General features: G+C 50.0%; 1 protein-coding gene across 1 annotated transcript in view; it reads left to right on the top strand.

The window, feature by feature from the left end:
• SLIT1 (slit guidance ligand 1) overlaps positions 1 to 15,457 on the top strand; it is a 164,771-nt gene that overhangs the window by 28,809 nt on the left and 120,505 nt on the right. The window contains exon 4 of the mRNA XM_046027075.1: positions 2,090 to 2,161. Within this exon, the coding sequence (XP_045883031.1) occupies positions 2,090 to 2,161 (72 nt within the window). The remainder of the gene's footprint in view (positions 1 to 2,089; positions 2,162 to 15,457) is intronic.

The following is a 15,457-nucleotide window of genomic DNA, read 5'->3' as shown; positions in this document are numbered from 1 at the left end:
ATACGGTAAGACGGTAGAGGTAAAAATTTCCCGCAGGTTGTTGAGAGAAAGAGACGGGAGGGTAGGTGTGTGAATGCGAGCCCTTGTCATGCTCCAGAGAAAGACACCCACCTGTGCTTTCCCTCTGATGGTGAGGTAGTGCCCCTACAACACTCGTCCCCGTGCCTGGCACATCCGGAGGGCTAAGGATCGGTCACATTACTGTCATCTGTTCTTAGCTACCTGCCCTTCCTTCACCATGCTGGGGCCCTCCTTTGGTGTTCTTTGATTTTCTACTTTATACTGGCTCTTGAATTTTTTTCCCCTCTCCAGTGTTTGCAGAAATTGAAGCTGGAAAAATGAGAAAGTCTTGGGGGAAAACAAAACAAAACAAAAACCGATGATTACCAGGCAGTGTAAATACAGAATTAATTTACTGGACAAGGTTAAGGAACTTAGGGTAATCTGATGTCCACCCCTGTGCTTTAAGGATTCTACTGATGGTCTTTTTTTTCCCCCAAGGCAGTGATGTGTTTCTCTAGGAGCCTGGCCTTTTGAGTAAACTTCTTCCAGCTGGTCTCCTTGTCTGCACCGTGCTGGAAAACGATGCCTTTCTCACATATCAGATGAGGGGTGACCTCCCAGGAGATAACCATAGGCCAGTTACTATTAGCCACAAACAATTATGTTTCTTCCTCCCTCCCAGCACAAGAAAGCTTTTGCCGAGTTGGTTTATCCTCATCCAGTGCTGTTAAAGGACATAGTTGTGCGAGATCCGAATTGCGCTGTGGTCTGTAGGGCCGAGGCTGGGTTTTATTTTTTTAAAAGATCTTATTTATTTATTTGACAGACAGAGATCACAAGTAGGCAGAGAGGCAGGCAGAGAGAGAAGAGGAAGCAGGCTCCCTGCTGAGCAGAGAGCCCGATGTGAGGCTTGATCCCAGGACCCTAGGATCATGACCTGAGCCGGAGGCAGAGGCTTTAACCCACTGAGCCACCCAGGTGCCCGGAGGCTGGGTTTTACACCAGAACTTCTCCAGCCTTCAGGTGCGCCCAGATCGCTTGAGGATCCTGCTGAAATGGAGTCTGACTCCACTGGTCTAGGGGAGAGGCTGCGATATTGCTGCTCTTAGCAACTCCCAGGCGAAGCCCCTGCAGGTGGCCCGTGGACCACAGTGTGAGCACCAAGCTTCCATACTTGCAGGGGTCCCACCCCCGGTGGGCAGGAGTTTCGTGCTCCCGTGTCCAAGAACGAGCTGCTGACGTGCGGTTAGGTGTCGCAGCTTTCCTAGGAAGAGTCTGGGTTTTTTCCACATTGTATCTTCCCGTGCAGGTCACATTCCAGAACCAGACTTCCCACTCCTGCCTCTGTGTATAAAACTGAGAAGTTGTTCTGTCCTCCAGTAGAGCAATTAGAAATGATGGACATACCAGTCATTAAAAATAAAGGGGTTGTTTTCTTGTCTGGCATGGAGAGACATCTGCAGATTGTTGGGTAAGGAAAATGCAGGTGGCCAAATCCATTTTCTTCTATTATTTGAGGTTTGTAAAGAATTTAGCATGCATTTTCATAAATAATTAAAAAAAAAAATCAATAGCGCTCTTTTCATTTTGAGAAAAAGACCTAAAGCAAATAATAAAGTTAAGTTGCCCCTGAGTTAAATGTGGGTGAAAGCAAGGAAGAATCAGAACCCTGGGGCTAGTCCGACCCCTGCTCCCGTTTCAAGTGGAGTCAGGTGTTCCAGCTCACAGAGCCAGCATAGTATTTCACTCCGTGTCTTATGAATTACAATGGGCGTCATGCATGTAACGTAACGACGAGAGGAGTGTGGGCAGAAACCCTGGGAGGGGTCGACTGCCCACCACACATCGGGTCCTTGGCGGGCAGCTTCCCCAGTTGCTCAGGGCCATCCTCCCCACGTGTCGATGATGAACTCCCACTCATAGAAACCGAGGCCCAGGGAAGCTCATTTTCCTGGGAGTAACACAGCGACCCTCTTAGGATTTGCACCCCACGCCCTCCCACTCTGAACCCAGGGCTTTCTGAAAAGTCTTTGCATTTCCTGGACTGTGAGGCACCTTCCAACCCTTTCTTTCTTCTCTCTTTTAGACGACTGAACCGGAACCAGCTGCACATGTTACCCGAACTGCTGTTCCAGAATAACCAGGCTCTGTCGAGGCTGTGAGTGACACGGCGACTGATGCTCTGGCTGTGGGTCTTGTCCCTCACCCCGTGGGTGGGGCTGTGTCTTGTCAGAGGGGCCGGACTTTCTAGCCACCATGACCCCCTTCTCCCCACCTGTCCGGAATCGTGCTGGGCACGAAAGGCCAGGCCCTCCTGTAGGAAGGTGCTGCGTTTCTCAGTGGTCGTGCCCACTGGGATCCACGGCTCATTCAGTTCTCTGTGCTGCCTTTGACAGTGAGGGTGTGAGAATGTTTAGGGTGGTGGTGGGGGCGTTCTTGTCAGCCATGATGCCAGGCTTTCCAACCCTGCACATCTGTCTCAGCCTTCGGTGTTCTGCCTTGGGTTGAATATTGATTCATTCAATGAAGCCCTTTTTGGACCTCTTTCTATTATCAGATCGGAGCCACGAGATCGGGAAGCTTATCAACCATGGCATAAGGTCATACTTTTATTTTCTGTAAATGTACTTCTTTCAAGCTTCAAGGGTAGTGTCTAATTCTGCTGCTCGATGGTTTGTTAAATGTGGCAGTGATTGTTCTACCGTTTATTTCATTTTGGGGGTCTTGGGTTGGGCAGGACTTTAGAAATTCCCTAAGGAATCTCCTCTGCTGTTCCTTAGCCTGTGGTCCTTCATGCTTTGCTTGGCTACCTCTAATGATGGGGAGTTCACTCCCTCTCCAGACAGTCAGTTACAGTAATGGACAGATCTGCATATTAGAAACATTTTTTTAAGTTTGAGCCCTAAATCTGTTTCCCAACAATTTATGTTTTTCTTAGCTTTGCTTTCTGTAAGCATCTAGAACAACTGTGTACTCTTGTTAGAGTAAAAAAAAAAAAAAAGATTTATTTATTATTTATGCCCTAGAGAGAGCGAGTGCATGAGCAGGGGGAGGGGGGTGAGGGGCGGAGGGAGAGGGAGAGAAAATCCCAAGCAGACTCCACACTGAGCTCAGAGCCCAGTCCCACAACCCTGCCATCATGACCTGAGCTGAGACCACGAGTCAGACACTTAACCGACTGCACTACACAGGGGGCCCTCTTGTTAGATTTTTGAAGGGCTGTCTGGATTTTGAATTTTGACTTGGGAGGTTTTTGAGTCGTTTTAGTTGTTGCCATTTACAACCTGAAAGACCCCTGGTTGGGACCTTCAGCGTGGCCAGCCGAGCACTGTGTGCATGGTAGTGAGTCTGTCAGTCTTGCCTGGAAAAGCTTGTAGGGCAGCGCGTAGGTGGAGGAAGAGGCAACAAGTGACTTTGACAGGCCTGAGGCGTGGGGCCTGGGAGGGAGACAGCACCCCAAGACTGCCTGAGTGCTGACATCGTGATTGTGGGTTCCTGGAATCTGGATTCAGCACAGCCAGTTCTTTGCACATGTGTCACGATTTCCAGAGCTCTCGATGAGCCTAGTGGTCCCCAGGCAACCCCAGTGTCCTTGGACCTGCCTTCAAATTTTTGTCTTGAAGTTGGAGAGGCGAAGTGACCTTCTCAGGGTCAGAATTCAAGTCCCTTTTGGGCTCCCCACTCAATGCTCTTCATGGTTTCGTATTTTACTGGAGAAAAGTACTTCTATGCTTTAACAAATTTAAATGACTGGATTTTATGTGTAAAGGCTGGCACTAGGAACTCCATTCAAGGAGTGGAAAAGCCACTGAAGAGGACAGGAGTCTGCCTGACTCCTGCTCTTGGCACCCTATGGGGCTGGGAACCAGGGGAGGCAGCGGCCTCCAGAAACACCGGATGTTCTCCTCCCTGTGACCTGGGGCTGGCTCTCCTGGGGAGGGGGCCAGTCAGCAGCGAACGGAGGGACTTCCAGGAGAAGGGCACCCCTGATAGAAAGCTTGGTGGTTCTTTGGGGAGTATTGCCAGGCTCTAGAGCCAGAATATTTCCCCAGTGCCTGTTGCTTTTTATTTTTAGGCAATGGGTCCCTAACTCTTGGCAGGAGATGTTTCCTATCTAGGAGCATAGCCAGATCTGGTGGAGGGAAACTGTTTTCTTCAGCTCTCCTGTTAATATTTCTGAAGCTCGGTTGTAGGCACAAGTGTGGCAGCCCGCAGGACTTTGAGGAGGACTCCTGTGCAGTGTCCCCGCTCAGGTCAGGCTGGGACTTGAGTTTAGGGCTGGGCCCAACCAGTTTTAGTGCCACTTGGCGCCCCTCCAAGTCAGGCCATCTCAAAAGTGCACATCCTGGGGGAAATGGTTAAACAGACCCTTTTATTGATCTGGTTGCTTGTTCCTGGGTTTTTTACCTTTGTTGTTGTGCTGAGGAAGGATGCAGGAGTAGGTGCTCAAAGATTTATTTGCTGACATTCTTTGTCCCATCTGCACCCTCAATCTATTGTCTTGAGCATCTGGCATTGCAAACGTCTCTGATAACTGTCGCAGTCTGCTTGGTCTGGCTGAGGAACACTTGGACACTCTGGGCTCTGGAAACAGAAACCCCTGCAGGCTGGTGATGGGAAGGGTGGTGGGGAATTGCAAGTGCACAATCAGCCAACTTACACGTTCCCGGGACAGGAATTGAAGTATTGTTGGGACCAGAACGGAGAGGTGAAGGGTGTTTCCAGTTCTTTCTGAATATCTCATTATTTTCCTGCTTCTCCCTGCAGACCAGTGTCCTGGGCTTATGAGCATCTCAGTTCCTCCATGACTTTGTTTAGCCCCAGTGTTGACTCCCCTCCTACTTCCTGTGACCTTGGAGTTAATCCCCGTGTCTCAGGTCCCAACTCCAGATTTCTGGGGAAAGAATCTGATTGGCTCACCTTTGGTCATGAGGTCATTCCTGGGCCAAGAAGCTGAGTTGGGGGTTTGTGGGATCGCCTGGTCCTGTCTCACTGGGGAGCCCACTCCTCTAGGAACTGGAGGGGGGGCCACATTCCATTAGGAGGCAGGGCCTGGTGGTTCTGTTGACCTCCCCTCTGCTTTGAGGGATCTGTTGCTAATCCTTCCCACCTGGAGCAAATCATGGACTTTCAGCAGAGGCCATTATGCTAAATCAGCATGAAACAGGTTTGAGAGAGACCAAATGTGTAGGTGAGGTGCTCACAGAGTGGGTCAGATGGCACAGTCCATATTTGGGTTGACTTTGTGTGTGTGGCTGTCAGGTGCTAAAATCCCGGTACTGCCTATTTCAGGAATATTTCCCCTTTGTTGGGTTGGTCTGTCCATTGCTTTCCATATGTGGGACCTGAGGCCCAGAGACGTGAATTGCCTTGGACCACAGAGCAGTTTGGTGTTGGGGCTGGAATTAGATACCAGGCCTTCGAAGATCCTGAAAACTCACATTTAGGAATCTAGCCTAAGGAAATAATAAAACATAAGCACGAACACATTCATTGCAGCATTATTTAGAGTTTTAGAATTTATTATTATTATTATTATTATTTAGAAATTTAGAATTTGAAATGTAGGATATTCCTTTTTTTTTCTTAAGATTTTATTTATTTATTAGACAGAGAGAGAGATAGTATGAGCAGGGAGGAGAGGGAGAGGGAGAAAGCAGGCTCTCTGCTTAGGGAAGCCGATGTGGGGCTCGATCCCAGCACCCTGAGTTCAAGACCTGAGCTGAAGGCAGACACGTAACGGACTGAGCCAGGTGCCCTGAAATGTAGAATATTCCTATATTGAAATATAGAACACTGAATATTGAAATGTATGTCCAATGTTGGGGGAACAGTTCAGTAAATTATAATATAGCTGCTTGAGGAAATATTTATATCACCGTCAAATGTGGTCTTTATGGAGGATGTAGAGTATCGCAGACAAATGTTGCATTACCAAAAGCCAGGATGCAAAACTGTACTGACGATAAAATCACTAAATAAATCCCTGTAAAGAAGGCATGGAAAAAGACCCTAAAATGCCAACAGGGGTTGCCTTCGGGTGACTTTTTCTTTTCTGGGTTTCCCAGATGTTCTGTAAGAAGCATGTGTGACTTTTATGGTAGGAGACCTCCCAGCTTTTACAAGCGCTGGAAAGCCTCTGTGGTTAGAGTTAAAGTGAGTGCTGGCCATGTGATGTTGGAGGGCTTCCTCCAACCCCGGGGAAAGCTGCTCTGCTCTTTTGTCGGAAAAAGAGAATTCTGGCTACCTCGCAGGCTGTTGCGGGGATTGGAGAAAGATGTAACCTGCTCTGATGGCAGGTGTAAACTTTGTGGCCGGTGATAGATGCTTAGGGAACATGGGGTGAATCCACGTGAGGACTGGTTTGGCAGTGGCATCATGGTCTCCAAGTTGACCTTGCACGTGAGCATTTGTCCATCTGTCTGTTTTCACGTAGAACCATCTCATCGCATGGCAGGGATCTCCCCCAACAGGTTTAAATGTTTTGTTTTGTTTTTTCTCCACGAGAGGCTGTGTTTCATGAGGCACACCTGCAGAGACACCCCTAGGGGCTGTGGAGGGGGGTGGCTGGCGTGCTTTCCTGCAGCCATGGGGCTAGTGGGGGGGTGACCTGGGACTGGTGTCACTCAGGCCCAGGAGCTGCCAAAGGGAATGTGCCTTTTGTACTCTCGGGTACTTTCCTGGGCAAGCGTCGAGCTGGTAGGCGATGTTGCCCTGAAATGTTTCTTAGGGCCCCGGAGTCACTTGTGTGCTCTTTGCTTTCTTGGGGAGGCCCCCCCTTAAGGGTGGACCCTGAGTTCCCGCTCAGCACCCTCACTCCCTGACCTCTTTAGAAGAGAGCGCCCGCCAACCCCTTGTCTTCAGGTAGTGGGAGTTGGAGCCCCTGCAGAAGTGTGCCTATCCTGTGACATCTTCTCACCACCTGGGTCTCCCAGGACTGTCATGAAAGGTCTGAGGAACCACAGTTGTTACAGTAACTGTTAGGACAGATGGAATTCTGTTCCAGGCTCATGGCGGGGGGGGGGGGGGGACAATCTTCAAACATGATCTGATTTCGTCATCAGAACATCTCTGAGTCAGCATTTCCCTCATTTTACAGATGAAGACATATGTGCTTAGAGGGTTTGGGACATGCCCAAGGTGCTGAGTCAAATTCAAACTCTGGTCTCTCTGATGCTAAAGCTCACCCTTCCCTGCCGGTCATCCACCCCCCTTTTCCATCTCTTTACCATCCATCCACTTCCTGTTCTCATCTACCTACTCACTTACCCACCCACCTACCTATGCTCCAACCCCATCAATCTGTCACATACCCACCCCCCGCTCATCTGCACTCCTACTTACCTATCTACCAATTCACCAGACAACCTCCATCTGCCCATCTATCTCTATACCCTGTACCATCCCTCCATCTTCCCGTCTCCTCCCACCCATCTTTCCATCGAACACACTCCCACCCCCCTACTCCATCTGCTCACCCATCCATTCTCCCACTCACTTACCCACAACCGTCACCATCCCCAACCAGCTCCCCACCATTCAACTTCTACTGACCCATGTACCAATCAATCTACCTATAATCCTACGCTTCCCCCCCCTCCCCCGCCCACCCATTCATTTAACAATTACTCAGGGCCTCCTGTGGGCCAGGCGCTGTTCTAGGTGGTGAGAACACTGGGAGGGAGCTGTGTAGGGCAGAGGGCAGGCGCTGTCTCTCCGGGAGGGGAGGGTTATCATCAGCGCTTTCAGAGAGCGATTGGCTTGTGTCTGACCAGCAGCAGGACGCAGTGGGTAGGGCGGACTCTCCCCTGGCTGGATCCCTGTCCCCTGCGGGGGCGGCTCCACTCCGGGGGCAGGTGGCCTGGGCTTTTGGCGTGCTTCATTCCCTGACAGTCGATCACAGGAGAATGTGGAGGTGTCTTGTGGATGCGTACAGGGCTCAGCCACGCTTGAACCTCACAGCTTCTCTTATATCAGCAAAACCCAGTCTCCATGCGCGTTTGGGGTGGAGAACAGTGAGGGTCAGACTCTGTGCCTCTGTCCTTCTGGATCTGGGGCGGGGTCTGTGCCGTGCCTTGTACTTCCTCCTCTCTCTGGTTGCCTTCCCTTCCTCGACCAGAAGCCACTTCCGGCAGCCCAGTTCCTCTGGGCTTCTTTTTAGCCTTGAAACCAATATGCGTCAGGACAAGATCAACCTTTTGTGTCTCTGCTGGACTTGGAAGGGGTGGGGGTGGGTGATTAAGGGCAGCCCAGGGCACTTCTTTCCCCTTATTTATATCCCTGCTGTAAGGAGGAGCAGGATAGCTCATTAACAGGGCCCTGGTGTCTGGAGAGGCGTGGAGGTGATTTCCTGCAGGAGTCCTGTTGAAGAATGCCTGACCCCGCTGACCCCGTCTGGAGCTGGGTTTAATTAAACTGTCAGCACTGGTCAGAAGAACAAAGCCTCCCTTCCAGTCTTGGTACCCAGCCCCCTCGGAGGCGGGAGGGCATTCTTTGCTGAAATGAAGAGCTGTTAAAAAATGAATCTGTCTTGCCTCTGAGGGAAATTACCCGAAGCAGGAAGGTGACCTCGCTGTTGTGACACGTCCACTCCAGGCGGCAGGTCTGTGGAAAACGGAACAAGCCATGCTGCCTAGGACCCTAGTTGTGGGATAAGGAGGGCTCCAGGAGCTGCCCCTCACCAGCTGGGGCCTCCTTCCTGCCAGAACCCCTGCCTTAAGGTGCTGTCCCCTACTCCCTAGGCTTCACGGTCCCCAGGAAGGACCTTCACGAGCTTTGTTTCTGAGATAGTAAGCCTGTGAGATGATTCTGGCATTAGCGCTGGAAAGGAACTTCCTTGGTTAGACAGTTTGGGAAGTTCTGGGTCAAATAGGGTTCTTTGTAGAGGAACTGTTCAGCCCCTCTAAGCTGCTATGTGCCTTATGAAGCACATGTATGGGGATGGGGGTAGGGGGAGGGGGGGCGTGTCATTGCCCAAACGAGATCTTACGAGCCTGTGGAGCTCTGACAGTGAGGGTCAAGGCCAGCTCAAACCCAGGTCCTTCTGACCCCAAACCTGTGCACCTACCTCTCCCCGTTAGTGCTCTAATTAGTGCGAATGAGAGTTGTCTAGGGGAGTTTATTAAAATGCAGGTTATCTTCAGAGACCCTGAGTTTGTTACTGCGGAAGGGCCCAAGAATCTGCATCCTTATCAAGCCCCTCTTTATCTGGTTCACACTTAGAGCAGCCTTGCTCTCAGCACACTTTGAAGAGAAGTCCACTTAGGTAGACACTCCTCTACGGTCAGAGCCCCCTTTTGCCCCTGCCTGGCTGGGTTCTCCTGGGGGCGGGGGCACGCTAACAAAGGCCCTCCCGAGGGCAGACGCTTTGCCTCCCGCAGCCACACCGAGAACAATTTGGGGATTATGAATTAGCAATTATGGAGCACTCTGAATTCTCAAAGTGCTTTCCAATCATTAAATCTGTGCCTGCTGTCAAGACTCAAGTGAAAAAGGCAAGCGTCCCACTGGGCTGGCCGGGAGCCTCTGCAGAAGAGGGCAGCCAGCCCGAGACTGACGTCCTGAGTGCCAGAGAGGGCTGATGCGCCCAGCATGGTTTAATGTCCTAAACGCAGCGCTGGCCCCTGGCTCTGACCCTGCAGCTTCAGAACCACACAGGCCTTCACAAACACACGCAGCCGGGGCCTGGAGGAGGGCTGGAGGGAAGAGCCGCCGATGGGTCAGCCCCCAGGAGAATGCCCGGCGAAGGCAGAGTGCTCTGCTGGGGACATTTTCCAGGGGCTCAAAAGAATGAAAGGTCCTCTCTTACAGCATTTACAAAAATCATCATGGAACGAACTGAATCCATAAGCATCAAGAAGATTCTGAACAGAGAAGAGTGCGCACAGGAGGGGGCTATTGTGAATAACTTTTAGGAGAGTGAGGACTGTTTTTAAGCCCTTCCAGAAATTATATAAATAAAAAATTATATATATTTATATATTATTATATATAAAATTATTATATAAATAATTTTGCCATGCCAATAAAGAAAGTTTTCTAAATTAAATAAGGTATTTAAAAATACTTGAGCTATCATTCAAATATTTTTTAAAAAATTTTTATTTATTTATTTGACAGAGAGAGATCACAAGTAGGCAGGGAGGCAGACAGAAAGGAGCAGAGATCCCCTGAGCTCCCCCTGAGCAGAGAGCCCAACTTGGGGCTCCATCCCAGGACCCTGGGATCATGACCTGAGCCAAAAGCAGAGGCTTTAACCCACTGAGCCACCCAGGCACCCCTCATTCAAATATTTTTTAAAATTAGTTTAATACCAAAGCAATGTATAACTGTTACAATAACAGTGATTACCATTTGTTAAGCTTTTGTGCACTGAACACTTTTTGTGGATTTTCTCATTTTAATTTTCAAAGTCCTATGCAACTATTATCCTGTTTTACAGTGGGGAGAAATGAGACACAGAGAGGTGAAGTAATGGATTGTGTAGCTGTTGTTGGCGGATCCAGGCTTTGAATGTGGGGCACGCTCTAACCCTCCATGCTATCCTGCTTTTCATGATAGGAAACAGAGAAATAGGAAGAGGAAAGAGATTGCTCAGCAGTCTTCTGGGGAGGCAAGAAGTTCTGAGTTGGGTGCCCGGGTGGCTCAGTCGGTTAAGTGTCTGACTTCAGTTCAGGTCATGATCTCAGGGTCCTGGCTGGGATGCAGTCCCCTGTGGGGCTTCCTGCTCAGCGGGGATCCTGCTTCTCTCTCTGCCTCTCCCCCTGCTTGTGCTGTCTCTCTCTCAAATAAATAAAATCTTAAAAAAAAGTTTTGACTCTGGAGTTGAGGGCTGTGGGAGACATGGGTGGGTGGAGAGGATGGAGTTGGCCTAAGAGCAGGGACACCACAATCTAGAGTGTTGTGTGGATCTCAGCAGAAGGCAGTGTAGATGGTCTCTCTTTTCTAGAGGGAAGAGTCTGGAAAGGGTGATAGAGGGGGCCACAGAGGGTTCTTATGAGCAGAGCAACTGAGCAGAGAGTAAATATGATCTTTCCTCAACACCCCACTCTCTCAATGAAGGCCCCCCTCTCCCCTCCCAGTCTCTGTACCTGAGACGTGAGGGACAGATGGCCTCTGTGCCTTCCTTGGCTTGCCTGAAATGCCACCTCCTGGTCACAGCTCCTCACGTCCCCCCTCCCCACGCAGAACTGACTCTTGGCTCTTCAGGGCTTTCTGTTTAGTTCCTTTATAACTTGTGTGTGTGGGGGGGTGTAAAATAAACATAAACTAATACTTGCCGTTTTAACTGTGTCTAAGTGCGCGGTTCAGTGGCATTCACGATGTATTCCTATGTTGGGAGTTGGTGCTGTCTGTGCCCCACACTTCCTCGTCATCCCCAGCCCGCTGAACAGTAACTCTCCTTTCCTGGCCCTCCAGCCCTCGTCACCTCTCTTTTACTTTCCGTCTCCATGAATGTTCGTCTCCTGAGTTCGTCACGCATGTGGAAGCAGACGACATTTGCCCTCTGGGGCTGGCTTATTCACTTAGCCTGGTGTTCTCGGGGATGAAGGCCTGCCTGTCCTCATTTCCCCAGCACATGTGGCTTTAGCAGGGCTGGCAAACCGTGTCTTTCTGGTGGCAGACATTGTCCCAAAGGCTATGGGAGGAGAATGAATGGCTTCTGCTCTTTGTAAGGGGCTCAGGACTTCCATCCTTCCTTCTCTGATCCCCGGGCTCGGGTTTCACACTTGTGTGTTGTGTGTCAGCTTCATGGATTTGATAGACTCAGTCCTTGCCGGCCGGTCTCTGTTCTGCTTGACCAGTGGTTGACCTTGACCTGTGGTCCAGAAATATGAGGCCAGTTGTTCAAGGGCTTAGTGATGGTTTGTAGGAGAAGTGAATTCTACTGAGTGTGGGCAGGATGGAGTCTCTGGAGAAGCAGGCAGGGGTATCCCTCTGCTTGAAATGGGGTGTGGAGGGTGGTTATAGGGAGCCCCTGTTTCTGGGAGGCCATGAGAGCTCGAGGGAGGAGGGAACCAAGGAGGAGGTGGAGATGGACGCGAGTCAGCAAGAAACCGTCCCCAGGTGATGCCTGGCAGGGTTCGACTGACTCCATTTTTTGTTAGGTTGGGCCAGACCCCTGCATGAGCTGCTGAGACCCTCCCCTCCACGGAACTCTGTGGCTTCAGTGGTTCTGTTTACTACTTGGGATTCTAGCCAGCTGCCCACAGGGCTTGAGAAGCTCAAAGAAGAAACCCTGGGGTTCCTCAAGCTCTTTGCAGTGTGTGCAGTCAGGCCAAATGACCTAACTCAATTATATTTTTTTTGATTTTTGGCTGGAATCATATATCAATTTGGAGTAACACTGGCCATCTTTTGCTAAAAAGATCCGACTGGCAGTTGATTAATTGGCTCTTGAGTAATAATAAAAATATGGAAAGATATATTATTAATAAAGATATTTTATTACTATTATTTTTTTAAAGATATTTTAATGGCCCAGACATTTCAAATGTTTGGGGAGTGTGAAGTGGAAGTAGCAAAAGGCATTCTTTTGGCAAATGGCTGGGAAACATTGGCTTATATGTTTGGACCTATTCCTATGCCCCACGCCCCCCACCCCCATGCTGAAGGGCAAGGAGCCCCTGGTTGTTCTTCTCCGTGGTCAGTGTGGCTTTGGCCCCAGTGTTGATACGGAGCTTCTCGGCAGAGGCTCCATCTTTGTCCCAGGACAGCTCTGGGTCTCCTGCTCTTGGTGGGGAGTGGGGTGAGTGGTGCGGAGTGGGTAAAGGAGAGGCAGGGAGCTGAAAACCCATCCCAAGTCTTTCCCAAATCTCTGGCTCTGTTCCCCATAATTCCGTGGGATCCAGACCTTTGCTAAAGAGATGCAGGCCTCAGGATGGGGCGCCTGGGTGGCTCAGTGGGTTAAAGCCTCTGCCTTCAGCTCAGGTCATGATCTCAGGGTCCTGGGATCGAGCCCCACATCAGGCTCTCTGCTCGGCGGGGAGCCTGCTTCCTCCTCTCTCTCTGCCTGCCTCTTTGCCTACTTGTGATCTGTCTGTCAAATGAATAAATAAAATCTTAAAAAAAAAAAAGGTTAAAAAAAAAAAAAAGATGCAGGCCTCTACCTGGCCAGTTGTGGGCACTGAGAAGTGACCTGGCATGAGCAGACCCTGGTGTAGACCGTGGGTGAGAGAGTAGACTCCAGCCGGGGAGGGAGGAGGGTCAGAATTGGTCCTGATGAGAGCCAGTAAAGGTGTGCACTAACCTGAAAGGAAACGCTGGTCTTTTATGAGAAGTGGGCATCATGAAATGGACACTGTATATTCTTAGACCACTTAACACTTTGCAAAAAAACTTCTTAGCAAACCTCTTGGAGTTGGTATATGGCATATTTTTCCACCTCTTAAGGAGGCAACTGGAGATTGGCTAAAGGTTGCTGGCTCCCTGAACTGATAAAGAGCACGGGCCTCCTCTCCCCGTACTGCCTTGTGGGTTTAATGAAGCTGGAACCACTTTTGCCTTTAAGGACGTTGACTTGCTGGATTGTCTTCCCCTGGTGGGGACCCGTACGGGGACACAGCCACAGCCACAGGCAGCTCTGCCCTCCTGTCTGGATTTGTTTCCTATGCTGCTGGGACAAACTGTCACAAACTCAGTGGCTTTGAGCAACACAAATGTGTTATCACACAGCTCTGGAGGTTGGGAATCTGAAACGGGTCTCGATGTGAGGCTAAAGTCAAGGTGTGGGCAGAGTTGTGTTTCTTCCGGAGGCTTGGGGTGAATCTCTTCCTTTTCTTTTCCAGCTTCTAGAGGTCAGGTGCGTTCCTTGGCCAGTGGCTGCATCATTCTCTCCAATGACTTCAGCTTCCATGTCTCCCTGTCTCTCTTGAACCTTCTTTCCCTTGTGAGGCCCTTGTGATTACATGGGGTCCTCCTGGATAAGCCAGGATAACCTCCCTGTCTCAAGATTTGTAACAACGCCACATCTGCAAAACCCCTTTTGCCATGTAAGGTCACATTCAGGGGCCTTGGGAGTTAAGGACAAGGACAGCTTCAGGTGACATTATTCTGAATACTGCGCTGTGGCTTCCCTTTGGAGGACAGTAACTCTCAGTGACCAGAAGCATGGTATAGCTCCTCCCTGCCTAGGGTTAGGGAATCATGGGCACATACCATTGTAGTTCCAGAAGTTCTCCAGAGAAGTGCGCCTCTGGGCAGTCTTCCTGGCCCTTTCAGGTCATGGTTAGGTTCATCGGCATTGAGTCCTCTCTTTCCCTCCGACGATCATTTGGTACTGATTAGCTGTGGGACTCTGGGTGAATTACTTAACTTCTCTGTATCTATTGCATCATCTGTAAAATGGGGAGGGGGATATTGTGAGAATTAGGGTGTTTTGTACAGACCACCCAGTTCAAGTGCTGTGAATTCGATCATCACTCAAACCGTCATCCTGCAAGCAATGGAGGTGGTAGACGGGCATGACCCCTCCAGCCATCTTACTTGGATGCAGAGAACGATCTGCTGTCTAGACGTCTTCTTGGGTTGTCTCAGGCTGGTGGGCTTCTCTGGCTCCCCTTCCCTCAGGCCTTAGCGGGAGGTTCCCGGCTAGGCCTGGTGCGAGGGTCCCGATTGCCTTCTTACTTGTCTCCTTGGCTCAGAGCAGGGCCGTTTCCGTTTCAGCACCTGTGCTCTCCATGTGGCCAGAGCTTCCCACCTCCCTCTGCATCTTGCCGCAACTCCCTCTGGATCTGGCAGGCAGCTTAGCCTGTTGCCCGAGAGTTTTACTCACGCAGCCTCTTCTTTTCTTGGTTTTATAGGCTGAAAATGAGAGTGACTTCATACCAATGGAAGAATTATTTCTACAGCCTCTTTCTCTGAATGCCTTCCCCAGGAGTTCAGCTAATGGAGAGAGCTTTAGTAGATGAACTTGGCGTGACTATCAACACGAATGATAACTCATAACATTTAAATCTGTGATCTGTGATAGCACAGAGTTGAGGGGGAAATGCTAGAGACTGTTCATTACTGTTTTCGTGAATTTTTAAAAATATTTTATTTATTTATTTAACAGAATGAGAGAGATCACGAGGAGGCAGAGAGGCAGGCATAGAGAGAGGGGGAAGCAGACTCCCTGCTGGGCAGAGAGCCCAATGGGGGACTCGATCCCATGACCCCGAGATCATGACCTGAGCCAAAGGCAGAGGCTTAATGCACTGAGCCACCCAGGCGCCCTGCATTTTCGTGAATTCTGGACCGGTAGTGATCTCTGTTTCATCTGCTCTTAAATTCCTTAACGTTGAGCCTCTTAGCATCAGGCATTCACCTGAGAGCACACACGTGGCTTTGTTACTTTGGGACTTGAGGCCATCTTGGCCCTAGAAGTCCACGGGGACTGCAGAGGTTGTCCCATGCGAATGAAGGACCGGATATTCCAGAAGTCTTCTCAGCTGTCCCTGACATATCTGTAGCT

Source organism: Meles meles, chromosome 13, assembly GCF_922984935.1.
Source record: "Meles meles chromosome 13, mMelMel3.1 paternal haplotype, whole genome shotgun sequence".
Lineage (NCBI taxonomy): Eukaryota > Metazoa > Chordata > Mammalia > Carnivora > Mustelidae > Meles > Meles meles.
The sequence above is the reverse complement of the archived record's forward strand: the minus strand, read 5'-3'. Positions and strand labels throughout refer to the sequence as shown.